At 50.2% G+C, this 27708-nt stretch overlaps 2 protein-coding genes across 2 annotated transcripts in view; both read right to left on the bottom strand.

Moving 5' to 3' along the window:
- The window catches only part of LOC131096425 (uncharacterized), a 1435131-nt gene that overhangs the window by 241709 nt on the left and 1165714 nt on the right, over positions 1-27708 (bottom strand).
- LOC131096479 (olfactory receptor 14C36-like) lies at positions 25655-26587 on the bottom strand. The gene has a single exon (XM_058044818.1). The coding sequence runs from the start codon at positions 26585-26587 to the stop codon at positions 25655-25657; it is 933 nt and encodes a 310-aa protein (XP_057900801.1).

Here is a 27708-nt window from a genome sequence, read left to right as displayed (position 1 = left end):
TGATTTTGGGGGCAGTGCAGGGGGGAAGAGAGAAAGTGTGGGTTTCTCACAGCCATGGCTGGGTTTTTCCCTACTATGTAGGGGTTGGGCCTTCCTCAAGGCCCTGACAGAGATAAGAGTTTTTACTGTTTTTCTTGTTTTCCCTTTTTGTCTCTAAACTCTTTTCAATAATGTGTTGTTTGTTATTCCAGAGGAAGCATTCGAGGTGGTCCAGTGTGGATGGGGAAGTGCTTGGGAGCAGCTGTGGTGTGGATGGGCCGTGCCCTTGGAGAAGGCTGAGGCCATGGTTTGGGAGCAACTTTTCTTGCAGCCGTGGGTGGTGTGAGGTGGGTCCCTGTGTGCTTGGCAGGGTGGGATCAGAGCTTTTGGGAGCTGGCAGCAAGCACAGGAGCATCCTGCTCTGGGCAGCTGCTGAGGGCTGGATGTGCCGTGGCTGGCTGCAGGCTGGGCACATGTGCTGCCCTCCTGCTCTGTGCCAAAGGCAGCAGGGATGGGCAGCTCTGGGCACAGCTCTGGGCACAGCCAGCATGGCCTGGGCACCGCAGGCCTTGGCACAAGGGCACAGGAGCCCTCAGCTGACGGGCACTTTCTGCTTTCTCCCCTTGCAGCCGGGCTCTGCGGGTGCTGAGGCTTCTCTGGGCTCTGCCAGGGCTCTGCTGGGCTCAGTCCTGGGCCCAGCTGGGCTGGCTCTGCCCTCACATTGCTCTCACAGCTCTGCATCAGATGAACCCATTGCAAGCACAGTGCCTGAGCTTTCTGCTTTGGCAGGTGAGTGAGACTCTGCTGCAGGCCCAGAGATTGCAGCTGGGGACACACATCCAACTGGCAAGGACTCAAACTCTCCATAGTCCCAGCTGAGCACCTGGATCAGCACAGGGTCTTTTGTCGGTCCCATTCTTCCTTCTTGACTGGCTGGAATTGTGCAATTGCACTTTGTTCCTGCTCTAGCAGTGCCACAAGTGCACCAAAGCTGGCGAGTGGGCCGTGCTCCTGAGGCAGTGCAGTCTGGAGCTGGTGGATGGAGAATTACCCTTCTGCACTGCCAAACCAGAGCAAAAAGTTGTCAGTGGGACTTTGTGTCTCTAAGAAATCCCTGACAGTTTCAAAGGGAATGTGCAGCTCACTCACAGGGTGAGAACAAAGGTCATCTTCTAAAGGATTTGGGCTTTGACAGAGTTTCCATTCCCAGTCCTGCTTGGAGCTGGAAGGGCACCAAGCAATTTCCTCTTGCTTCGACCACAGTTTCAAATACCAATGTTGGAAACAAAGCCCAAAATCTTTTAAGAGGTTGCTGAGGTCAGTAAAATGGATCCATGCCATCAGCACATTTACAATGGAAATAACTGAGTTCTCTTTTTCAAAAGATCATTTACTTCTTAATGCAAAGAATGTAACTTTGCATTTATGTTTTGGTTTTTTCGCTAACATTATGTTATATTTTTTCACTAAAACTTGGATTTTATTCTTATCTTTAACAATTACCCTATGTTTTTCCTTTTTCCTTTTTTTTTCCTCTCAATAGAAAACATGTCCTATCAAAGGAATGACCATTGCTTCTGGTTCCTGTATGGAGCAGCTCCCTTCCTGCTGGCTGAGCTGCTCAGGCAGAGCCCGGCAGCTCCTGGCCCTGCAGCGCTGAGGCTTTTCCCCGTTGCTGGGCACAGACTGATGGAGCAGCACTGCTGAACACGGGCACACAGAGGGACCAGCAGCAGCTGCCTTTGGCCACCTGAGGCTCCAAGGCCCAAACTCTGAGCAGCCAGGGCTGGAAGAGACTGGCAGGATCTGATCCCTGACTCTGGGCCAGGGCTGCACAAATGACCCCACAGCAGCAGCAGCAGTAGTACATGGAGCTGACTTTGGGCACAGCCCCTGCCCCTCTTGCCTCCCGTGTGCAGCGGTGTCACAGCAGCCTGAGGCACCTGGGAGCCCCCAGTGCCAGCAGGGACTGGAGATGGCAGCCCTGGGCTCCTGGAGGCTGTGCAAGGAACGGAGCTGGGCACTCCCTGTCCATGGGGAGCTTCCAGATGGAAAAGGCTGCTGTGCCCAGGCAGCTGCAAGGGCACAGAAAGGAGGCTCTGGAGCACTGGATCTGTGCCAGTGCCACAGTCCTGGGCAGCAGCCACCGAGCCGTGGGGGAACAGAGGGCACAGCAAGAGGGACAGAACCAGGCAAGGGCAGAGACTGGAGAGAGCCAGGCCCGGGAGCAGGAGCAGCTGCTCCATTGCGCTCTTGGAGAAAACTCTTGGCTGGTTCAAAGCGCTGAAAGGTGTGAAGGACAGAGAGGAGGCCACAGCAAACAATGCTCCTGTTTGCACAGCCTCCCCTCTCCGTGTCCCAGAAGGAATTGCATGGACTGTGTTCTTCTCTCCGAGCCGTCTCGTTCAGCATGAGCAGCTCAGCACCAGGAGCTAAAGGAGCTGAAGCCTCAGGCCACAGAAGCTGGGCAAGAGGGAACTTTTGGAGCAAAATAATGCTGCTAAAATAGCCCCAGCTGAATGCAGTGGATATAATCATGGAATCACAGAATCCTTTCTGTTGGAAAAGCCCTCTGAGCTCACCCAGTGCAGCCGGTCACCCAGCAGTGCCAAGCCCAGCAGTAAACCACGTCCCTGAAGTGCCAAGGCCTGGACACCAGCCCTGAGTGAGGCCTGGACAGCAGGCCCTGAGCCAAAGGTGGCCTCTGGATGAACCTTCCAAGCAAAGGTTATCTTTGTATCTGCTCCCTAATGAAATATGCATGGTCATTAGGCCCTGTAATAGATGTAGCCACTCATTAGTGAGACATGTATTGACCTTTGTGTATTTAGAAGCCAGACAAGGCCATGAAATCTGACATCTGGCCTTGTTTGGGGCTGTATGGTCAAAGTCAGCTCCCTTGGTTTCTCCTTGAGCCCTGGCCAGGCTTTGGGAGGGACCCAAGAGGAGGATGAAAGCAGATGTTGCCACCCTAGCAGTGCTGTCAGTTTGTTCATTCAGCACTGTCAGAGCTGGTCCCTCTCCCAGTGGGGTTGGAGCCTCACCTGGGGCTGGAGGCACCTGCAGGAATTCCCAGTGCCCAGGAGTGGCTCTGCAGCCCTTGGCTGTGACAACTTCCCTAGCTCCTGTGTGGGTCTGGGGGATGGTAAAGCCTGAGGGTAGATGCTGCTGGATCTTTCTTAATCACTGCAGGCAATCTGTGGTGGGGATGGTTGGGTGCATTGCTGAGCTGCTCCTTTTGTGATTCTTTGGTGCTTGGAGCTGCAGTGAATGACACTGATTCCTTCAGTTGGAGTCTGTGTCTTTGGTTCTGACTTTGGCCACTGGTAAAACAAAACTGGCACAGTCTGGCCAGATCCCAACAAAATGTCACTTGTTCAGTGTCAATGTGAGGAATCAGTCCCATCAGAAATTCCCAGCAGGGAAGCCCTTCCCTGGAGTTCCCTGGCTCTGGAATGGGCTGAGGTCGGAGCCCCGTGGGAGCAGTGGGGCAATCGGGTAAAAGAGGCTGCACCCCTGGATGGCTTCAAATGCATCCACAAATTGCAAATGGAAAAGGAAAAGACCTTGTGGGTTTAGGCAGACAAAGATAAATTTGTTAAGAGTCCATTGGACACAGCACCTTCAGAAGGAACAATTATTGTTGGAATGCTCCCACATGGATCAACAGAAGAAGGTTTTAATCTTAGCTCATATGCACCTGTGCAAGTGAAATAATAATATAATAAATAAGTATATACATATTTATAGGATAATAAGACCTTCATGTTTATATTTATGGATTTATATATATATGTGTCTATATCTACATATCTATATCTATATTTCTATAACAATATGTACATATAAAATTAGAATAATGTGAAATAGTGCTGACAATACTAATTTGGTATCTTTGGCTGCTCAAGGATGTAACACTAAATACCCTACAGAACAGGATTGGCCAGGACCTTAATGTCAGTTGCCAACTTTGTGAGATTGTATACAATGAAAAAGGAGGAAGGGAGGAAATTGGCTATTTTTACAGGGTTTGCTGATACTGTGATGCAGAGTGCTTTGTCTGTTCCTATGAAAAATACAGTGATTAAGCCTGCAGGGTTTTTCATGTACCAGACTATGCACAAGCTGCAGGATTGGTTGAAATGGTGAAGGGGTTGTTAAAAGAGCAGTTGGAAAAATGAGGAGATGGAACCTTTCCCCATGGAGAACCCATCTCCCAGATGTGCTCCATGCCCTTCACAATGGCCCACTGGGGAAATGAAACCCCCTGGCTGTTCACCGCTGCCCCCAATTTGCAAATCCAGCCATGGGCAGTGAGACTTGGGCTGCCTGGGAAATTGTTCTGGCTGTGATGGCCCCTGGCAGGGCCAGCCCAGAGGCTGCCGGGCTGGGCCTTTGTGCATTGGAATTAATGAGGAGAAATTCAAAGCAAATGAGAGCTATCAGTACTGAAACAGGAATTCAGATTCCTCCAGGACACTTTGCTTTGGTAACTGCTCCCTTGGAGCTTGGCCTTGCAAAGTGTTCCTGTCATGGCAGGAGGAAATGATGCAGAATATCCAGGAGAAATTACAGTAATTCTGTTAAACAATAATGAACAAGATTGGATTATTCAACCCCATGACAGGGTAGCACAATTATTGATCTTGGAATTTTAAGAACTACTGTGAAAAAAGGAGATCCAGCTCCAATCACCACCATTTGTGGAGATAAAGGGCTTGGGTGCAGCAGCCCTGATAATGGAGCCAGAGTGTGGGTCCAGAGGCCAAAAGGCCCTCCCGAGGCAGCTGAAGGAACAGCTCCTAGGAAAGACAACTCTGAGTCCTAAACCCTGGGCAGGAACAAATGTGTCCCTGCAGCCAAGGATTCTGTGTGTGAGAGCAAGTAGATTTGCCAGGATATTGTTTTACACATCCTGCCAGACCAGATCTCCTTGTTTGCCCCATGGGCCCCTTTGGAAAATGCTCTGATCCACGGGGCTCCGTGTGAAGGCTGCTGTGACACTGAGGGACTTGCACAGGAATTCCATCCAGGAGCCTGGGTGCCCCTCAGGGACTGGGACCCGGCCCCTTCCAGCCAGAGGGGAAAGGGCCCCCCAGGCCTTGTTAGCCACAGACAGCATGGTAAAGCTGAACAGCAAAGGGCCTCGGGGCATTATTCTGGAATTAAAAAGGTGCCAGCTCCATGGGCAACAGAATTCTTGTTCCTAATTCGAATGAGATTGAGAAAAAAGAATGAAGAACGGTGTCACTAAAGTACTGCTGATGTCTGTAAGGTGTACCTTGATAGTCAGCCAGAATCTTTGTCTGCCACAAACACCTCTGGTGTTTCACCAAGGGGTTAGTCATCAAAATGTAATGATGAGTTATGATGGATTTCTGAGCTTCTTTTGTAATTCTTTGCTAATGATGATGTGCTTTGCTGAGCTTATCCTTTTGTAACTCTTTGCAGCTGTGCATGATATAAATGACACAATTCCTTAAGTTGGTGTCTGTGTTTTTGGTAGTGACCCTGCCCACTGGTGAAACAGGGCCCCCTCTTGCCCAAGTGTTCCCTGGGAAGGCAAAAGCCCTCCCTCCAAAATTCCCCCCTTCCTCCCTGTTCCCCCCTTCACACCCTGAGCATGATGTGCTCTGGTCTGGGCTATGCCCGGGCTCAGTTGGGGTCCCCTGTCCTGGCTGTGTCCCCTGCCCAGCTCCCCCGCAGCCCCAGCCCCTCCCCAGCGTGGCTGACGAGGGGCAGGACAGGCCTTGGCTGTGCTGCAGCTCAGCAAGAACAAAACCATCTCTGCGTGCCCAGCCCTGTGCTCAGCACCCGGCCCAGCAGTGTCTCAGTGCCAGGGGCTGTGCCCTCAGTCCCTGCCAGGGGTTTCCATGACAACTGCCAGGCCAGGTGACCCAGGTGTCCTCCCAGTGCCGGTTGCCATGGAAACAGTGCCCAGCCCCACCCCTTTCTGTCTGGCTGACCTGGCCTTTGGCCCGGGCAGTGCCCGTGGCTGCTGGTTCCTGGTGCCAGAGCAGCCAGCGCGGCACAGGGCAGGTGGCCATGGCACAGCCCCCAGCAAGGGATCCCCTCTGGCTCTGGGCACTGACACAGCCCTGAGCAAGGGCCCAGGGCAGCTTTCCATGGCCACCAACCATCACAATGGGGCCGGGCATTGGTTTCCATGGCACCAAACCAAGGAACGCATCCCCGTGGCCATTGCCATGGCACCTGGTGGCACCAACGAGTGTCACTGCAATTGTACCTGGAACAGCCCTGGCACCACTTTGTCCTCAGGGTTGCCATGGCAGCCGAGGGCAGCAACAGCTCTTCAGGCAAGTGTCCATGAATCTGGCTGCAGAAATGGCTCCTTGGGCTGGTTTCCAAGGAAACCTGAACTGATGGGGGTTGCCATGGCACCCAGACACGGCATTGGGGTCCCTGAAGTGTCCATGGAACAGTCCCTTGCAATGGCACCACTGCATGTTGGGATGATGATGCACACTCACAGCTGGCCTGGGACAGGTCTGGAGTGCTCCTGGTGGCAGCTTGGGCTTGGCACACACTTGAGGAGGATGTCTGTTTGCAGTGGGGAAACTCAGAAGTTTTAGATTGCTTCAAAAAGAAATGAAGGAAAATCCCTCTTTGGCTGTATGCAGCCAGTTCTCCAAACAAAGCAGGTCCCAGGTGAGTGAGGACAGACACGATGGGCTTGAGGAATGTGGAGCGAGGTTGTCCACACTGGCTCAGAGCTCAAGGCACAGCTTCTCTGAGCAGGCCAGGGCTCCTTAGGAGAGTCCCTGCATCAATATCAGTCACTGAATGCTGCAATTATCTCTTGTGTAATAAGAACAGCAATAAAAGACACCCTTTAAAATAGGACTACATATTTCCTGGAAGCTCTTTGAACTATTTCTCCATAACTGTCAAAGGAAAACCTCCTAATCAACTACACTGGAGCAGAGGGAAATCAAGGCAGAGCCAGGGTTTGTCAGGACTTGCTTGATCCTCATGAGCCTCACTGTGCATTTGGAGCTGAGCCCTTGAACATCAGGGCCTGGGAGGAGATTGCACAAACCTTGCCAGGAGTCAAAGGCAGAGGAAACACCCAAAGTGTCTCCAGGCATTCATGGCTCCCTTGAGGTCCCTCTCCAACACAGGCTCCTCATGGACTCCTCGGAGGAGAGAACTGGAGGCCAGGATGGCACAGAAACCTCTCAAACACTCAGTGTGGGAAGGAAAATCCAAAGTACTTTCAACACATTGAGTGTCTCAAAGCATTAATTGAGGCCCCTGGGATGTTGGCTAGGGGGGATACTGAGGGCAGGACAAGGGGCTGACAGTGCCCAGCCTGGCTGGGACTGTGCCAGGAGGCCCCAGCGCCTCAGGACAAGGTGTCTCCTCACAGCCCTTGGTGGCACAGACCCTGCTGTTCCCCAGGGCACCAAGACATGGCTTCTCTTTGTCCCCACCTGTCATCACTGCCTCCAGTTCTCTGCTCTGCCTGGGGCCTGGGGACATTTTCTCAGTCGTGTCCCTGACAGGGATCTCTTCAAAGTACAAGAAACTTCAGTGTTTCAATGGAACTGAGTTCTTGAGGGTTCATGAGGGTTCTGTGACACCACAGAGCTGGTGGTGACATCACAGAGCTGGCTGTCATATCACAGACCAGGGTGTGAGGCCATAGAGCAGAGTGTGCCATCATAGAGGGTGGCTCTGAGGCATCAGAGAGTGGGTTGTGACATCACCTGGTGGCTGTGTAACATCATAGAGGAGGCTATGGCATCACAGAACAGATTGTGACATCACAGGGTGACTTTGTGACATCAGTCTTCTGTGATGTCACAGCATTGCTGTATGAAATTACAGGGTGACATAGAGTTGGCCCTGTGACATCACAGGGTCAGTGTGACATCACAGGGTCAGTGTGACATCACAGGGGTTGTGTGGCATCACAGAGATGGCTGTGTGATATCAAAGGGGCAGTATGACATCACAGGGGCATTGTGACATCAAAGGGCAGTGTGACATCCCAAGGGCAGTGTGACATCACAGAGGCAGCTGTGTGACATCACAGGGGCTGTGTGATATCACAGGGGCTGTGTGAGGTCCCTGGGGAGGTCACTCTGCCCCGGCCCCCCTCACAGCTCCCCCCAGAGCAGTCCAACCCTGCTCATGCACAGCGGGGTCCCCTGTCCCTCCGGGTCCCCCCGCCCCCAGTCCCGCAGCCTCCCCCAGAGGATGTTCCACGAGATCGACCCCAGAGCCTGACACGGTGATGGGGTTCGGGGCCCTGGGGGTGGCACAGGGGGACAGGGACCCCCCGGCAGCCGTCCCCATGTCCCCCAGGGCCAGAGCCTGGGCCAGGGCTCCCTCACCCTGGTACCAACGAGGCCTTGAGAGCGCTGAAAATATCCCCAGCAAGGGATCAGCCAAAACCAGATTTAATGTTAAGGGACAGCAGCATAAAGTTCCTTGGCAAGAGTCACTCTGCTCCTGACTGGGCACTTCAGGCACACCAAGGAAACAAAGCAACAAAAAAACCAAACCAAATCCAGGCAATCAAACCAGAAATCATCAGAGAACTGTCCCTATGTGTGTGTGTGTGTGTGTGACACAAGGACAGCAAGGGCAAGGATAAAAGGAACACGGCCTGAAAGCTTAACAGAGCTCAAACTTAAGAGGACTTTACTTATACATTAACCTTAATATTTTCAACCTCACAATTTAGCAAAAGAGCAGAGCGTAACAGCATGTAACCTAACTTAAACCTAGGACTTCGCAATTTAACAGAGGAATAACACTTAACAATATTGAACTTAACATAAAACTTATATTAAAGGTAACGCCTTAGCAAAAGAAAAACTCTCAGCAGCATTTAATTTAAGTTAGGCCTTGTGATTTAACCTTCCCTACAGGCCTGACTGACTCAGCTATCCAAGGCACTCCAACCCCTCAGAGAGCAGCATTTCTGCCACATTTCCCCAGCACAGGCACTCCTGTGTGCACACAGACACAAAGAGTCAGTGCAAGGCACCTGTGAGCAATCCCCCTGAGGGCAGGAAATGCTCCCTGTGGATCCTTTGCCATCTCCCCAGTAAAGGGCAAAGGGTTGAGCCTGGAGGAGTGGGGGGGATCGGCCTAGGTTCCGTCGTTGTTCAGGATCCCCGAGTGCAGCAAATGGGAGAGTTCCCGGCTGGGAGAGGCCCCACTCAGAGGGAGTCGCTGGCCCAGGAGAGCTCCAAGGGCTCCTTTTGGAGCGCTGTTTGTAGGGCCCCAAGAGAGGGGCTTCAGTCCCAGCAATGGTTCATCTGTGCTGCACTTGGCACTAACAGCTTTCTTTGGCAGGGTGAGAACAGGGATGTTGTGCCACTGAGGGGGCAATAACAGTTCCCAGGGCTACTGCTAAAGGAACCAGGAGCTGGTTGGGCAGCAGCAGTGCCTGGAGTGTTTGTGATGAGCTGCAGAGGAGCTGAGCCCAGGGGCTGTTGGCCAAGGCCGAGGCCCAAGGAGCATTTCTCAGCTGGCAGGGCGGCCTGAGAAGGGGAGGGGGGAATGCAGAAGTCACAGGGCCATGGAACCAAGGGACTATTGTGACACTGTGGGGCCCTGTGAGACCAAGGGACCATTGTGACACTGTGGGGCCCTGTGAGAACAAGGGACCATTGTGACACTGTGAGGTCTCATGGAGTCATGGAGACCACTGTGACATTGCTGGGCCTCATGGAACCAAGGGGACTGTACTGACGCTGTGTGGCTCCATGGAATGTAGAGATCATTGTGACACTGAGAGGCCCCATCAAACCAAGGGTCCATTGTGACACCACTGGGCCTCATGGAACCATGGAGACCATTATGACACTTTGTGGTGTCATGGAACCAGGTGGCCATTGTGACACTGTGGGACTCCATGGAACCAAAGGTTGATTGTGACATTGCAAGGCCTCGTTTAACCATGAAAAGACAATTAAGACACTTTACAGCCTCATGGAACCAAAGGGATATTGTGACACTGAGGGGCCCATGGAATCACAGAGACCATTGTGACAATATGAAGCCCCATGGAACAAGCAAAGCATTGTGAGACTGTGAAGCCTCATGGAACCAGTGAGACCATTGTGACCCTGGGAGGACCATTGTGATATTGTGGGGCCTTGTGAAACCAATAGGCCTTTGTGACACTGCAGGGCTGCATGGAACCAAAGATCCGTTGTGACACTGCAGGGTCTCATGTCATCAGTGGTCCATTGTGACACTGGGCAACCAAAGGAGACCATTGTGACACTTCAGGGCTGCATGGAACCAAAGCTCCAGGGCGACACAGAGTGGCCTCCTGTCATCAATGGTCCATTGTGACACTGTGGAGCCAAAGGAGACCATTGTGACACTGCAAACCCCCAGGGTCCAAAGGTTCATTGTGACATTGCAGGACTCATGGAACAGAGGAGTAATGTGACACTGTGGGGCCTGGGGAACCATGGAGACCATTGTGACACTGCAAGGCCCCATGGAATTGTTGCGACCATTGTGACGCTGCAGGGCCTTCTGTTATCTAGGGGCCATTGTGGCATTGTTGGACCCCATGGAAACAAGTAACCATTGTGGCACTGTGGGGTGTCATGGATCTAAGGCACCATTGTGACACTATGGGGCACTACAAAACTAATGGAACATGGAACAGATTTGGCTGTTTTGGCCCCCCAGGGGTCATGTGACTGATCCAGCTGACCTTGGCATGTTGAGAGTCTCTTCTCATCTGCTGCTGAAACACTGGGGCTCTGTACTTTCCTTCCTATGGAAAAGAACTGTCCTTCTGCTCCAGACACCCATGGCCAGAATTGGGATTTCACCTCCAAAGTTCCTTATATCCAGGGATTGTTCCCATGGGAATATTGCCAGGACAAGTCTGGCTGGCAGTAGTTTCACAATGGTCACCTCTCATCTGTCCCCAAAACATTGGGGGAGGCTCCATGCTCTCCTTCCCATGGGAGAGAACTGTCCTGCTTCTCTAGGTGCCCATGGCCGAGATTGGGCTTCCACCTCCAAAATTCCCTATGTCCAAAGAATGCTTCCAGACAAAATCTGCCCTTACTGACAAGTCTGGCTGGTCTTGGTCTAGTGAGGCTTTCACCTGACCTCTAAACACTGGGGCTCTGTGCTATAGAATAGAGCTGTCCTTCTCATCCATGTGCCCATGGCCAGAATTGGGATTTCACCTCCAACATTGTCCATTTTGACAGGCAGGAGGAGATTGTTGGCTGGAAACACTTCGTCTGAGGGGAAGGAAGGGGCAGGTCCAGCCCTGCCCTGCCCTTTAAGCCCAGCACTGCCATGCCCTGGAACCCCAATCCCCCCAGAGCCTCTATCCCAGCCCAGCAGTGGCTGCCAGTCCCTGGCACAGCACAGGCAATGCTCCACAGCCACCTCTGCAGCCCCAGCCCAGCTCCTGAGGGACCAAATGAGCCCAAGTCCCACCTGGGGGAAGGGCCCAGGAAGACCAAGGGGTATTTGAGGCTGACCACAAGGCAAGCACACATCTTGACCCAACCTCCTCTTGGAATTTCCATCTGAACAGTGCTAGAATGCAGGAGTTTGTGGCTGTGTGAATGCTCCTCTGTATCTTTTTTGTCTTTCTCTCTGTGTCTGCTTCTTCTGTTTCTGTGCTCCGGCAATATTGATTAACATTACATTGAACAGGCTTGAAGTTCGTGAAGTTGAATGGGCCAAGTCAATGCTTTGAGAAGTGTTTTTTGTTGATTGAATGTCTGTGGCAGTTTGACATAAGAAGAATTTTAAAAAGTATTTCAAAACTTTTTGTGTAACTGACAATCTGTTAAACAAGTGAGATACTGACCTCGCCTCTGTGAAAGACAAATGTTAAAGATGAAAAAACCCTAGGAATCTCCTCTTTCTTTTCCATTCAGCAAAGAAGCAGCAGGCCCTGGCCACAGCCCCTATCTCAGCCAAACCAAACCAAACCAAACCAAACCAAACCAAACCAAACCAAACCAAACCAAACCAAACCAAACCAAACCAAACCAAACCAAACCAAACCAAGAAACTCTGCCATGGGCTGAGCCCCTTCCCCCCTCTCCAGGCTGCCCCCCGCCCATCAGCTCCATTCTAACCAAACCAAACCCCAACAACTCCCAAACAGGAAAACAAAAGAGGCTACAAAACCCCAACCAGAACAAAGCTAGCCACACCTATTAAAATCTTACCTTCAAATACCTTCCTCCCAACACAATTAAACTAAAAAGTCCTAAAACCTACAAAGTAACCCTACAACTAAAATTAAACACAAAAAACCGAAAAACAAACCATAAAACCAATGCTAACACAGCACAACCACAACTTCCACCACAAGTTACTGGCAGGTCAGGTGTTAACCCTTTCAATATTTCAATCCTGCCTGAAGTAAAAGAAAAAGAAAATACAAGCGCATTAAAAAAAAACCATAAAACCAACAAAGTTCGTAAAGGAGAAATTAAATTGCAAGCACAAAAGAAGAAAAAACACCTTCATCTTAAAACTAAAATCCTCTTATAAACTATAAAGAAAAAACTCTGTCTCATAATAATATAAAACATATACAAAACCCCTCAAATTAATATCCTTCAAAACCCTCCATACTAAAATAAAGAAATGATAAAATAACTGGAATTCATAAAAATTTTAAACAGAAAGAAAAAGTAATCCAGTATCCCCACAAGAAGATGTCTTCCAAAAGATAAAAATAATTTTAGAATAAGTAACAAAATTTTTTACCTTTAAAGGATTACTCTTTGAAACAACACCTCATAAGTCGACATGGCCCATCAACAAGCTGTTAACAATCTTGTAGCAATAAAAACCACTTCACAATAACAAAGTTCCCCAGAAGACTGTTATCCATAACAAAATTAAGAATCACAAAAAATATCTTTTCCTCTTGTAAAAAAACTTCACAACTAAACAAGAAAAACTTCTCTCCCGAAGTAAACTAAAAAAAGGCTATTCTAGAAATAGTCAATGAACTAGAAGTTTTAAGTTATATTTAAGTTAATTTTAAGTTGAATTTTACTTTCTTTACATTGTCAATAAAAAGAAAAAATGTAAAGAAAAAAGGTATTCTAAAGAGTTTACCTTAATTCTTACTACTTATTTATTTTTTAATTAAATTTTAATAAAATTTTTTATATCCTTTAAAAATTTTAAGCCTACTATACCTTTCTCATAATCCTATCTCACAACAAAAAAAAGTATAAATAATTAACTGACACTAAAACCCACCACACTCACCAATACATTAATTAAGAAATCTCAAGAATAGAGAAAACTTAAATTAACAAAACAAAACCACTAAAATGTCATAATAAAACATTTGCAGAAGTTTCTCTGATTTCCCAAAATTGCCAATAATGACTGTTTTGTTCTTCTGAGCTCCTGAGAATCTATTGTTGGTATTTCTTCAGGGAGTCAAACCCAGACTACACAAACAATGGTAATTCCTTTCAAATGTCTCCTTGAGAGAGTTTTTTGGGGAATGGGAGTCAGGGCTTGTGTGTCCTGCTTGGCACAGCCCAGGCAGGGCTTTCCCAGCCCCATTCCACACTCCATTTCCCAGCTGGAGCCGCTGCTGCCTCTGAGTTGTGCTGCCCCAGCCCCAGGGACGCTCTCCTTGTCTGCCCATTCCCCCACGGTCTCTGGGCAGGGATGGCCTCAGTGGGGGCTGCTGACATCCTCAGCACCTTGGAGGCTGCTGCTGAATTTTCCTGCTGCAGAGGCTTGTTCAGCCTTCAGCTCTTCAGTGCAGGAATTCAGTGTCCCAGGACTCATTAACATTCAGAACACCTTGACAAGCCAAGCCTCTGGGAATAATTTGATTTCAGTTTCCAAATAATTTGTAGTTAAGTAGATCTCAGAAGTGTATTTAAAGTGAACACATGATATTTAAAAAGACAGCAAGAAAAGATTTCTTAGGTCCTGTTTAGTTTTTTTTTTCCTCCAACTGACACTGAATCCAAGTACCTCCTCATGCAGTTGGAATAGATATGAAAATCAAGACCCTCCATGGCTGACAATCATTCAGACTCTGTCCCTACCCCCACCCCACCATTTCCCCCATCCAAGCCCTGGCACTCAGAGCAGCCTTGTGCAAATCTGAGCTCCCTCCAGCCCAGGCTGTACCTGCAGCTTTCAGCTCCTTGGCTCCAACTCCCACCTGCTTTCCTTGGAGAAGGAGCTGCCCGAGACACAGAGGGATGTTCATTTCTTGACAGCCAACAAAGCCAAGGGAAGGCACAGCTCCATCAAATGCAAAAGTCATTCTTCTCCCTGGCTCTGCCCTTCCCCTGATCCCCACAGCCTGTCCTGTTTCCTTCATCCCTCATTTGCCAGGGACTCTCTGGGACAAGGGAGCTCTGCTCTGGGGATGGAGGGAGGTCCAGGTGCCACCACTGGAGTGGGAATCACAACTCATCAGGTTTGTGTCCTTTGGGCGTCAGGAACTGGTGAGACTCAGAGGCACAGAAACTTTCTCTTCATGGCCAACAGACCACAGAGGAACAGGACACAATTTAATAACAATCACACTCTTCCCTGAGCCATGTGCTATGTCCCTGCAGCACCCTGTCCTGGTTTAGGACAAATTAGGGGAAATCTCCAAAAGGGAGCCCCCCAAAACAAAACAAACCTCCAACCACCCCTCCCCCAACACCGGGTTCGGGAAGGAATTTCTCGGAGGAGCAAAGTGGAAAACAAAACCTATTTATTTACAAGTAACAAAAGAACACTCCCCAACACAAGAAAAGGAAAGAAACAGACTGTGTATGGTGAGGGCTTCAAGCTTCTCTTGCAAGCTCCAGATGTCCTGGACGTCTCAGGTCAGGTCCGGAACCGGTCCAGTATCTTCAGGGGAGGGTAAGAAAGAGGGAACAAAAGAAAAGAAAAAAAACAGCGCAAAAAGCAGAAAGCAAGCAAGCAAAGCGGCTAGCCAAGCCAAGCAGCAAAAAGCCCAAAAGCCAAAAAGGCCTGGTCAAACACTCCCCCCCTCTCTTCCCCGCCCCGCCGCAGCAAGACGGCCGGGGGGGGGGAAGAGAGAAAAGGCACAGCTGCCAGACACAACACACGATATTGGGATAAAGGCTGTCAACCCACGACACTCCACCCCTTATCCCATATCGTGAATATACAATAAAAACTTTCATTTCACTTACTCACACCTTTGACACTTACGCATTCCTCTCATCTTACTTGCTCAGACTTTTGACACTTACAGTTTCCTTCTGTCTCACATTCAACAAACAATGACATTCATATATGAGTCTCATCCCACAATCAGGTCTCCCTGAGGCACACACCGTGTTGTTCCATCTTTCTGCATTATCCACCATGTATAACCTGGTCCTTGAGCAAAGACAATCCCACAGATGGGTTTGTCTGTACTCGAGGCAGGGTTGATCCATACTGTCTTTCCCAACAAACCTCTGACATGGGCCACTGGGGCTTTATCTCCATCTACTATATTAAGGAGCTCAGACTGAGCAGGACCTGCTCGGTTGGTGGAACCTCGAGTGTTAACTAACCAGGTAGCCTTTGCTAAATGCTGCTCCCAGTTTTTTAAAGACCCCCCACCCAATGCTTTTAAGGTGGTTTTTAACAATCCACTATACCTTTCCACCTTCCCTGCAGCTGGTGCATGATAGGGGATATGGTATATCCACTCGATGCCATGTTCCCTAGCCCAAGTATTAATAAGATGGTTTTTAAAATGAGTCCCATTATCCGACTCAATTCTCTCGGGAGTACCATGCCTCCAAAGGACCTGCTTTTCAAGGCCCAAGATAGTGTTACGGGCTGTGGCATGAGACACAGGGTAGGTTTCCAACCATCCCGTGGTGGCTTCTACCATGGTCAGTACATAGCGCTTGCCCTGGCGGGTTTGAGGCAGTGTGATGTAATCAATCTGCCAGGCCTCCCCGTATTTGTACTTAGACCACCGCCCCCCATACCAGAGGGGCTTCACCCGCTTGGCCTGCTTAATGGCAGCACACGTCTCACAGTCACGAATAACCTGAGAGATACTGTCCATGGTTAGATCCACCCCTCGGTCTCGTGCCCACTTGTAGGTGGCATCTCTACCCTCGTGGCCTGAGGCATCATGGGCCCATCGTGCTAAGAATAACTCTCCCTTATGCTCCCAGTCGAGATCTATCTTCAACTCCCCTATCTTTGCAGCCTGATGTACTTGCTGGTTGTTTTGCTGCTCTTCATTAGCTCTGCTTCTGGGGACATGGGCATCTACATGGCGAACCTTCACAGGTAACTTCTCTAACCGAGTAGCGATATCTTTCCACTCTTCCGCAGCCCAAATTGGTTTTCCTCTTCGCTGCCAGTTCGCCTCTTTCCATCTCTTCAGCCATCCCCATAGAGTGTTGGCTGCCATCCACGAATCGGTATACAAATAGAGCCTTGGCCACTTCTCTCTCTCTGCAATACCTAGGGCCAGTTGAATAGCTTTGATTTCAGCAAATTGACTGGATTCGCCTTCTCCTTCAGTAGCCTCTGCAACCCATCGAGTGGGACTCCATACAGCTGCTTTCCACCTCCGTTTCATCCCTATGACGCGACAAGAACCATCGGTGAATAGAGCGTAACGCGTTTCTTCTGCTGGTAACTGATTGTATGGCGGAGCTTCCTCAACCCGGGTCACTGGCTCTTGTTCCTCATCCGCGACACTAAAGCTTTCACCTTCGGGCCAATTTGTAATTATTTCCAGGATCCCAGGGCGATTTAACTTCCCAATTCGAGCGCGCTGCGTAATGAGGGCAATCCACTTACTCCAAGTAGCATTGGTGGCATGGTGGGTAGAGGGAACCTTTCCTCTGAACATCCATCCCAGCACCGGTAGTCGGGGTGCCAGAAGGAGTTGTGCCTCTGTACCAATCACCTCTGAGGCGGCTTGGACTCCTTCATAGGCGGCCAAGATTTCCTTTTCTGTTGGAGTATAGTTATCTTCAGACCCCCTGTAGCTCCGACTCCAAAATCCCAATGGTCGGCCTCGGGTCTCGCCAGGCACCTTCTGCCAAAGGCTCCAGGACAGACCATGGCTCCCGGCTGCAGAGTAGAGCACGTTCTTCACATCTGGTCCCGTCCTGACTGGACCAAGGGCTACAGCATGAGTGATCTCCTGCTTGATTTGGATGAAAGCTTGCTGCTGCTCAGGGCCCCAATGGAAGTTGTTCTTCTTGCGGGTAACCAGATAAAGGGGTCTCACAATCTGACTATACTCAGGGATGTGCATCCTCCAGAAACCTATAGCACCTAAGAAAGCTTGTGTTTCCTTCTTATCAGTTGGTGGGGACATAGCAGTGATTTTGTTAATAACATCTGCAGGAATCTGACGCCGTCCATCTTGCCACTTCACTCCCAAAAACTGAATTTCTCGGGCAGGTCCCTTGACTTTGCTCTTCTTAATGGCAAATCTGGCTTCCAAGAGAATATGAATTATCTTCTCTCCTTTCTCGAACACTTCTATTGCCGTGTTCCCCCAAACAATGATATCATCAATATATTGTAAATGTTCTGGAGACTCACCCTCTTCTAGTGCAGCCTGGATCAGTCCATGACAGATGGTAGGACTGTGTTTCCACCCCTGGGGCAGTCGGTTCCAGGTATACTGCACTCCCCTCCATGTAAAAGCAAACTGAGGCCTGCATTCTGCTGCCAGAGGGATGGAGAAAAACACTTTAGCAATATCGATGGTCGCATACCACTTTGCTGCCTTGGACTCCAGCTCATACTGCAGTTCCAGTATGTCCGGTACAGCCGCACTCAGTGGTGGAGTCACTTCATTCAAGGCACGGTAGTCCACAGTCAATCTCCATTCTCCGTCAGATTTTCGCACGGGCCAGATAGGGCTGTTGAAGGGTGAGTGGGTTTTACTGACCACCCCTTGGCTCTCCAGCTCTCGGATCATTTTGTGGATGGGGATCACGGCATCTCGATTCGTCCGGTACTGCCTGCGGTGCACTGTTGAGGTGGCAATTGGCACTCGTTGTTCCTCTACCTTCAAGAGTCCTACTGCAGATGGGTTCTCTGATAGTCCAGACAAGGTATTCAATTGTTTAATACCCTCTATCTCCACTGCAGCTATTCCAAAAGCCCACCTGAATCCCTTAGGATCTTTGTAATAGCCATTCCGGAGGAAGTCTATGCCCAAAATACACGGAGCCTCTGGACCAGTCACAATCGGATGTTCCTGCCACTCCTTCCCAGTCAAGCTCACCTCAGCTTCCAACAAAGTCAACTGTTGTGATCCCCCTGTCACTCCAGCAATGGAAACAGGTTCTGTCCCCACGTGTTCTGATGGCATTAAGGTACACTGTGATCCAGGGTCAACCAATGCTTCATAGTCTTGTGGCTCTGATGTGCCAGGCCATCTGATCCACACCTTCCAGAAAACCCGGTTCTCCCGTGCCTCTTCCTGGCTGGAGGCAGGGCCCCTCTAAGCCAGATTGTCCTTCTTTCCTTGGGCATATGCCTTAGAAGTTCCTTCAAGGGGATCGGACATGTCATTGTCATCAGCATACTTAACATCTCGGCTACGAGCGACCGGAGCTGCTATCCTTTTGGTGATACTTTCTCTTTTCTTCAAATCATGCACCCGTTGTGCCAAAGCAGCGGTGGGTTTTCTGTCCCATCTCCTCATGTCTTCTCCAGACTCACGCAGAAAAGCCCATAACTCAGCCCGTGGGATGTACCTTCTCTCCCCATCAAAGGAGCGCCAGCGTTGGACACCAGGGCCTCTAATTTGTACAGCTGAGATTTGAATAAGGTCCTCCTTAATCTCTTCCCGGAGTTTCTTATGATTCTTCTCTATTTTGTCCTCTAGTTTCTGCAGTCGGGTTTCCACTGCTGCAATTCTGGCATGAGTTGGGCCATGCACAGCATCTGCATACGCTCGAAGCTTCTTTGCCATATCGAGCACAGTCTCATATGTATCATCCCGCTTCATTATTGCTAGGGCAGAAGCGTGTTCAGGTGGCCCAAGTCGCACAAGTTTCCTCCACATTATAGGTGTGCATGGTACCAGGTCCGGATTCCTAGTTGTTGTATCATCTGAGAAAATGAGCTCTGCCACCGCCATCTCTCTCAGGCGTTGGATCGCCTGTTCTATGGTCTGCCACCGTGTCTGCTGCATATAGAGATCATCCGTACACAGGTATCGTTCTGCTACGCTTCTTAGGACCCGTTCCCAGAGGCTGTGAGGGTTAGCCCCCCTCATCATACCTTGATCAATGACAGGATCATGTGACAGGGATCCCAAATGCCTCGCTTCAGTACCATCCAAAATTGTAACCTCCCCTGCAGCATCCCAAAGGCGGACTAACCAACTAATTATAGATTCGTCAGGTTGTCGTCTGTAATCCTTTCTTAGGCCTCTGAGGTCCTTCAGAGAAAAGGAGTCAATATTAGCTCCAGATTCTGTGCCCCTTGATGTGGCCTCTGATTTTGGTGAGGGTCCTTCTCCTGCATCATCATCATCATCCTCCACCTTTCGATCAGTCTTGCCTTTACACTTTCCACCTCTTGTATTAGCTGCAACAGCCATGGGTTGGGGCCTATTGTCTGATTCAGCTGCTAGCCTGGAGCCTGGGATTTTAGCTGCAGCCTGGGTCACTGGGATAGTAACTAACTTATCTCCCTGTTCCCTTTCTGCTATCTGCTGCTCCACAGTATCTAGCAGAGTACGGTAAACAAACGCCAAGGCCCAGCTCACTGCAGTTACCCTTTCCTCCTTAGTATTACCATGGCACTTCTCCCTCAAATACTTTGCCACCTCGACTGGATCCTGAATTTGATCAGATGGAAAGTCCCAATCTATAGGATCGGAAAATTCCTTTAAAGTCTGGCCCATGTCCTCCCATTTCCCACTCCAGTCAAGATTTTTCCTGCTTTGTTTTACTCCTAAGTCAGGAGTGTCTCTAACCCCTCTAGAAATCTCAGTCTTCATTTTATACACACTCCAGACAGTATAGAAAAGGCTTAATAAATTAAATGCCAGAAAGATGGTTTCTTTCAAACTCAGGGGAAATTCAGTATTTTCTAATAGAGATGTCAACAATTTGGAGGACAAGAAGGAGGACAAAGGCTGAAAAGCCCCTTCCCCTTCTTCTCCCCAAACAAACTGAGTAAACAACCATAACAGCAATCCATACATTCCTGAAATAAAGTCCAGCATTTTTATCCGACACATCATCACACATAAGACCAGCACAATGACTATTCTGGTTAGTGCCCCCCGCTTACAAAAGCTACTTATTAGGGACAACATCAGAGCTATTTTTGGGTAAGGAAATAACCCCAGGGACCACAAAAGTATTAAAACTTCAAAAACCCCTAGGGACCAGAAATACCGGCAAGCTTCCACTCCAAATGACATTATGAATCACCAATATGCCCACCAAAATAGCCAAAACCAAAATATTATTGTTATAGGTTTTTTTTCCACTGTTTTTTTGGCCTCCGTTTCCCGGCCAACGCACCAAAAAGTATATTGTCCTGGTTTAGAACAAATTAGGGGAAATCTCCAAAAGGGAGCCCCCCAAAACAAAACAAACCTCCAACCACCCCTCCCCCAACACCGGGTTCGGGAAGGAATTTCTCGGAGGAGCAAAGTGGAAAACAAAACCTATTTATTTACAAGTAACAAAAGAACACTCCCCAACACAAGAAAAGGAAAGAAACAGACTGTGTATGGTGAGGGCTTCAAGCTTCTCTTGCAAGCTCCAGATGTCCTGGACGTCTCAGGTCAGGTCCGGAACCGGTCCAGTATCTTCAGGGGAGGGTAAGAAAGAGGGAACAAAAGAAAAGAAAAAAAACAGCGCAAAAAGCAGAAAGCAAGCAAGCAAAGCGGCTAGCCAAGCCAAGCAGCAAAAAGCCCAAAAGCCAAAAAGGCCTGGTCAAACACTCCCCCCCTCTCTTCCCCGCCCCGCCGCAGCAAGACGGCCGGGGGGGGGGAAGAGAGAAAAGGCACAGCTGCCAGACACAACACACGATATTGGGATAAAGGCTGTCAACCCACGACACACCGGATGAATCCACCATCCACAAGTGATTTCCATACTAAAATTACTTTCAGACAAACATGGTTCTATGATAGATATAAACACAATTAAGTTCTTGCATCAGGATGCTCAATCTGGAGTGGGGGAAAAACAGCTCCAACAATTCCTGATTTGGAAAGCTTCCAGTGGTGGATGGAGAAGGGAGGTCAGGCTGCTTTTCCTGTTGAGGAAATGCTGAAACCAGCCTGACTCATTTCATCTCCTCCTGTCCTGGCTGATCTCTCCTCTTTCCACTTCCACCCATTGGATTTTGTCTCCCCCCATCCCCCCGTCCCCCCGGTAAAGATCCTGACTCTGTGTTCTCCATCCCCTCCTCACTGGCACTGCCGGGCTGGGATGAGGAGCCCCTCAGCCTTCCCTGCTCCAGGCTGGACAAGCCCAGCTCCCTCAGCCTCTGCTCACAGCCCAAGGGCTTTAGCCCCACCTTGGAGGCCCTTCCCAGACCCTGCTCCAGCTGCCAGACATCTTTCCTGCCCTGGGGACCCAACCCAGGCCACAGTGACCTGGATAATCCCCATCCTTGATGTCCTGGTCACACAGCCCTGGCCCCCTGTCCCCATGTCAGGCTCTGGGGTGGATCCTGTGGAACATCCTTTGGTGGAGGCTGTGGCTCCAGGTGGCCCGGGGGGATCCTGGGGGACAGGGACCCTGCTGGGCATGAACAGCATTGGAGTTGTTGGGAGAAATTGTGAGGGGGAGCTTGGGCAGAGTGACCAACCCAGTGACCTGACCCAGCCTGTTGGGATGTCACAGCCTGCTCTATGATAGCATAGCCCATTCTCTAATGTCACACAGCTCGTCTCTGATGTCACAGCCAACTCTGTGATGTAATATTCTGCTCTGTGATGCCAGATCTCTGGCCTGTGATATCACAGCCCGCTCTATGACATCACAGAGGCAGTCTATCATGTCATAATTCTCGATAATCTCACATGACCCACTCTGTGATGTCATAGCCCACTCTGTCACCTCATGATACCAGATGATAAATTGTCTCCACCAGGTGAGCTGACACCTGGAGCTTGTTCTCCAAAACCCCAGGCCTATGGAAACCACACAGTGCCCATTGTGTGAGAAGGGGAACTGGAAGTTCAGCAGCCTCAGTGTCCTGCCAGCTCAGCCAGGCCCATGGGAACATTGGAGTCCACGACCACCAGGGACCACCAGAGAGACCCCAGGACAGAAGAACACATGGGTTAAGGGGAGGGGAAATATGTTAATGATTTTGGGGAAATGATTATCATATTTATGTTTAGTCTGTGAAAATCAATGTATATGTGTGCAATATACAGAATATAAACAGAAACTTTCCTGCACTCAGCCTTCAGGGCTTTGGGAGGAGCTCTCCCCCGTGCATCCAGCTGAATAAAGAATGCTGATTCTTAATGCTGCATTGGGGTTTAGGAGTTTTCTGTTTTTACTAAATTTTTGGTAACATTCCCACTGCCAAGGAAAACTCTATGTCCTACTGTTCACAAACAGAGAAGGGCTGGTGGCAGACGTGGGGCTCAGAGGCTGCCTGGAACAGAGTGACCATGAAATAATCAAGTTTTCAATATTCTGCGAAAGAAGGAAGGGCAGCAACAAAACTTCTACACTGGATTTAGGAAGGGCAGACTTTGGCCTATTTAGGATGCTGATTTGGGGAGTACCAAATCAGGTACTGATTTTTTTGAAGGGAAACAGCCCTTAAAAACCAAGGGGTCCAGGAAGGATGGAGACATTTCAAGAAAGTAATCTTAAGGGGGAAGGAGCAGCCTGTCCCAGTGTGGCAAAAGATGAGCTAGAGAGGAAAATGTCTAGCCTGGCTGCCCATGGAACTTTTGTGGGAAGTCAAGGGAAAAAAGACGGAGCATCACCTTTAGACAGAAGGTCAGGACACTTAGGAAGTGTTTAAGGATGTTATTAGGTCATGCTGAAAGAAAAGTTGAGATGTGAAAGCTGTATTAGAGATTACCCAGGACACTTCAGTGAAAAATAATAGAAAATATTTCTATAAATAAATTAATAGCAAACAATGGGATAAGGAGAACCTCTACTCTTTATTTGACACACTGGAGAATATAGAAACTAACGATAAGGAAAAGGCTGAACTACTTAACACCTTATTTGCCGCACCTTTCAATATTAGGACAGGTTGTCCACAGGACAAGTGTTCTTCTGAGCTGGCAGATGGGCACAGGGAGCAGAACAGCCCCTGGAATCTAGGAGAGAGCAGTTGGTGAACTGCTGAGCCACTCAGATGCTCACAGGTGTATGGGATTGGATGGAATCCATCCCAGGGGGATGAGGGAGCTGTGGATGAGCTCCCCAAGCTGCTCTCCATCATTTACCATCAGTGCTGGCTCAGCAGGGAGCTCCCAGAGGACTGGAGGTGCCAGTGTGAGCCCATTCCCAAGAAGGGCTGGAAGGACGAGCTGAGGAACTCCAGGCCTGTCAGCCTGACCTTGGTGCCCAGCAAGGTTATGGAACAGATCACCCTGAGTGCCATCACAGGGCACCCACAGGATGGCCCAGGGATCAGAGCCAGGCAGCGTGGATTTAGGGGTGGCAGGTCCTGCCTGACCAACCTGGTCTCCTTTTATGATGAGGTTACCCATCTGTGGATGCAGGAAAGGCTGTGGATGTTGTGTGCCTGGAATTCAGCAAAGCCTTTGACACTCTCTGACAGCATTCCCTGGAAAAGCTGCAGGCCACGGCTTGGGCAGGTTCCCTCCTCGCTGGGAGATTTAAGAGCTGGCTGGAGGCTGGGCCCAGAGAGTGGTGGGGATGGTGCTGCACCCAGCTGGTGTCCAGGCACTGGTGGTGTCCCCCAGGGGTCTGTGCTGGGCCCAGTCCTGTTTAATATCTTCACTGGTGATCTGGGTGAGGGGATCGAGTCCACCATTCACAACTTGCAGATGGCACCAAGCTGGGTGTGAGTGTGGATCTGCTGGAGGGCAGGACAAGAAGACACAGCCTTAAGCGGCACCAGGGGAGGTTCAGGCTGGAAAATAGGAAGGAGTTCTTCACAGAAAGGGTAAGTGAGAATTGGAATGGCTGGCCAGGGGGAGGTGGCAGAGTCCCTGTCCCTCTTCAGCGGCACTTAGCGCCATGGTCTGTGTGACAAGGCAGTATTAGGGCATTGGTTGGACTTGATGATCCCAAAGGTCTTTTCCAGCCTATTTGATTCTGTCATTCTGTCATAATTTGGACACTCTGGGGCCACTGTGACACTGCAAGGCCTCATGGAACTAAGAGGACCATGGTAACACCATGCAGCCCCATAGAACCAGGGATCCACTGTTGTGCTCTGAAGCGAAATGGAACCAGGCAGTGCACCGTGACACTCTGGGTCCTTGTGGAACCACAGAGGCCATTGTGATACTGCAGGGCCTTGTGTAACCAAGGGGTTTCACCATTTTGACACTAGAACACCAAGGAGACCATTGGGAGACTCCAGGGCCCAGTGGAACCAAGGGGCCATTCTGACACTGCAGGGCCTCATGGAACTAAGGGGACATTGTGACAGTGCAGGATCCTGTGTCACCAAGGGGCCACTGTGACACGAGGGGGCCTCAGGGGATCTGGAAGAACGTTGTGACACTGTGTGGCCTCGTGGAAACAAGGAGTCCATTGTGACACTGAGGGGACTTGTGGAACTACAGAGACCATGGTGACAGTGTGGGACCTCATGTACCCATGGGGCCATTGTGACACTCTGGGGCCTCATGGAACCAAGGGGCCACTGTGAAACTGCAGCACCAACAAGAACATGTGAAGTCCCATGGTACCAAGGAGTCCATTGTCACATTTTGGGGCCCCATGGAACCAAGGAGACCATTGTTGCTCTGCATGGTCTCATGGACCCAAGGAGAACAGTGTGACAGTGCAGGGCGTGGTGTAACCAAGAGGCCATTGTGACACTGAGGGGGCCCCTGGAACCTAGGATATCTTTGCAGATGACACCAAGCTGGATGTGAGTGTTGATCTGTGGGAGCATAGAAGGGTTTGCAGAGAGACCTGGACAGGCTGGATTGAGGGGCTGAATCCAGCAATTTCAGGTTTAAAAAATCCAAGTACCAGGCCCTGCAATTTGGCCCCAGTGCTATAGGCTGGAGATGGAGTGGCTGAACAGCAGCCAGGCAGAAAGGGACCTGCAGGGACTGATGAACAGCAGGCTGGACATGAGCCATCAGTGTGACCAGGTGGCCAAGAAGGCAAATGGCTCCTGGCCTGGCTCAGGAATGGTGTGGCCAGCAGGAGCAGGGCTGATGTGCCAGCACTGATTTGCCCCCAGCTCTGCACACAGACATTGCTGCTGCAGCTCCAGAGAAGGCAACAAAAGGACATCTCTGCAGAAAATTTTGCTGGGACATCCTTTACTTCCTTTAAATACACCAAGAGTGCAGTCCCCCATTGACACAGTCTGTGGCCATGGGGAACATTGAGAGAAACAAAATAAGAAATGGCACAAGCAATGATGTTTCTTTGTGGACAGAATGGAAAAACTAAAACAAAGGAAAGAAATCTCCAAAGTGAAACCAACAAGAAGTATAAAAACTAGTTTTGTTACAAGTGATTTGCAGAAATTGACCAGCAGTTTAATGTTCCTGAAAGCATCCAGTCATCAGTCTCCTCATTGCAGCCTTGAGCTCCTGGTTCCTCAAGCTGTAGATGAGGGGGTTCAGGGCTGGAGGCACCACTGAGTACAGAACTGACACAGCCAGATCCAGGGATGGGGTGGAGAGGGAGGGAGGCCTCAGGTGAGCAAACATGACAGTGCTGATGAACAGGGAGACCACAGCCAGGTGAGGGAGGCAGGTGGAAAAGGCTTTGTGCCGTCTCTGCTCAGAGGGGATCCTCAGCACGACCCTGAAGATCTGCACATAGGAGAAAACAATGAACATAAAATAACCAAATAGCAAGCAGGCACTAACTGCAATTAGCCCCAGTTCCCTGAGTGAGGAATTTGAGCAGGAGAGCTTGAGGATCTGTGGGATTTCACAGAAGAACTGGCCCAGGACATTGCCATGGCACAGGGGCAGGGAAAATGTATTGGCTGTGTGCAGCAGCGAATAGAGAAAGGCACTGGCCCAGGCAGCTGCTGCCATGTGGGCACAAGCTCTGGTGCCCAGGAGGGTCCCATAGTGCAGGGGTTTGCAGATGGATACATAGCGGTCGTAGCACATGATAATCAGAAGAGAAAGCTCTGTTCCAAGGAAGAAGTAAATCAGAAATAGCTGTGCTGCACATCCTTTGTAGGAGATGTTCCTGGTGTCCCAGAGGGAATTGTGCATGGCTTTGGGGACAGTGGTGCAGATGGAGCCCAGGTCGCTAAGGGCCAGGTTGAGCAGGAAGAAGAACATGAGCGTGTGCAGGTGGTGGCTGCAGGCTACAGCGCTGATGATGAGGCCATTGACCAGGAGGGCAGCCAGGGAGATGCCCAGCAAGAGGCAGAAGTGCAGGAGCTGCAGCTGCCGTGTGTTTGCCAGTGCTAGAAGGAGGAAGTGGCTGATGGAGCTGCTGTTGGACATTTGAGCTGTCTTGGCATGGGGATCTGTAAGAAAAGTAATCATGGAATAGTTGGGTTTGGAGAGGACTTTAAATATCCCAACACAGCTTGGGGGCACTTTCCCCCCACTGCCTGTCCAGGGCTCTGCTGCCTGGGGCTGTCCCTGCCAGCAGCTGCTTCTCTGTGCCCAGGGCTGGGCCCTGCCAGTGCTGCCAGAGCCCAGCCCAGCCCTGGGTGCTCAGCTCTGCCCTGCAGACTCCTTCCAGATCAGTCACTGCCCAGGGGCAGTTCTGGCTGTGCAGGCTCTGATGGCAATGTCAGAGCAACCCTGAGGAGGCTGGAAAAGAGACACTGATGCTGCCTCAAAGGGGCCCTGTGCAGATACCTGTCACTGCCTGCTTTATTCAGATCTGAGACAAAATGTTTTTATTATTCCATTCTGAACTGAGAGATGAAAATCTATAGGCTCCATCCAGGCAACCCACAGCAGTATATTAAAAAAAGCAGGATTTTCCCTTTTACGCAGCCCCTGCCTTGCTGTGCTCCCTGTATAATCTACTTGCAAATGTGCTGCAGTTAAATGCCATGCTGGGAGCAGTCCTGAACAATGCAGCATCCTCCCCACACAAGAAGAACACTTCCAAGCCTTACCAGCTGTCTCCTCCCACCCAGATCTTGCCCCCCAGCACTGCCAGGGCTGGCTGAGAGCGTTCCCTGGCAGGCAGCAGAGTCCCTGCCCCAGCACAGCGCCCTGGGCTTCAGGACCCTGCTCTACAGGACAGCCCTGGGCACCCCTGGCTGCTCTGCACAAGAGACAATCAGAGAATGTACTCACAGGGTCTGTAGGCATTGGGATGTTCCAGCTTGAGGAGATGGCTGCAGGAGCCGCAGCTGCATTGTCCTGCAGCCAGAGGTTCCTGTGCCAAGGGCTGGCAGTGATTCTGCCCCAGGCACTTCTCAGCACCTTCCCAGCCCTGACTGATTGAAGCTCTCTGTGCCTCTGTGCTGTGCCTGGGGTGGCTGCAGGCAGTGCCCCAGCCCTGCTGGGCTGGCAGAAGAGCTGCTCATCAAGAGAAATGTGCTTTTGAAGCTCTTCTTGGTTACCAGGAGCTGCCTCTGTGCCAGGAGCCCAGCCCAGCTCAG

This window comes from Melospiza georgiana, unplaced genomic scaffold, assembly GCF_028018845.1.
Source record: "Melospiza georgiana isolate bMelGeo1 unplaced genomic scaffold, bMelGeo1.pri scaffold_29, whole genome shotgun sequence".
Classification (NCBI taxonomy): Eukaryota; Metazoa; Chordata; class Aves; order Passeriformes; family Passerellidae; genus Melospiza; species Melospiza georgiana.
Note: the sequence above shows the minus strand (reverse complement) of the source record. Positions and strands in the feature narration are given on the sequence as shown.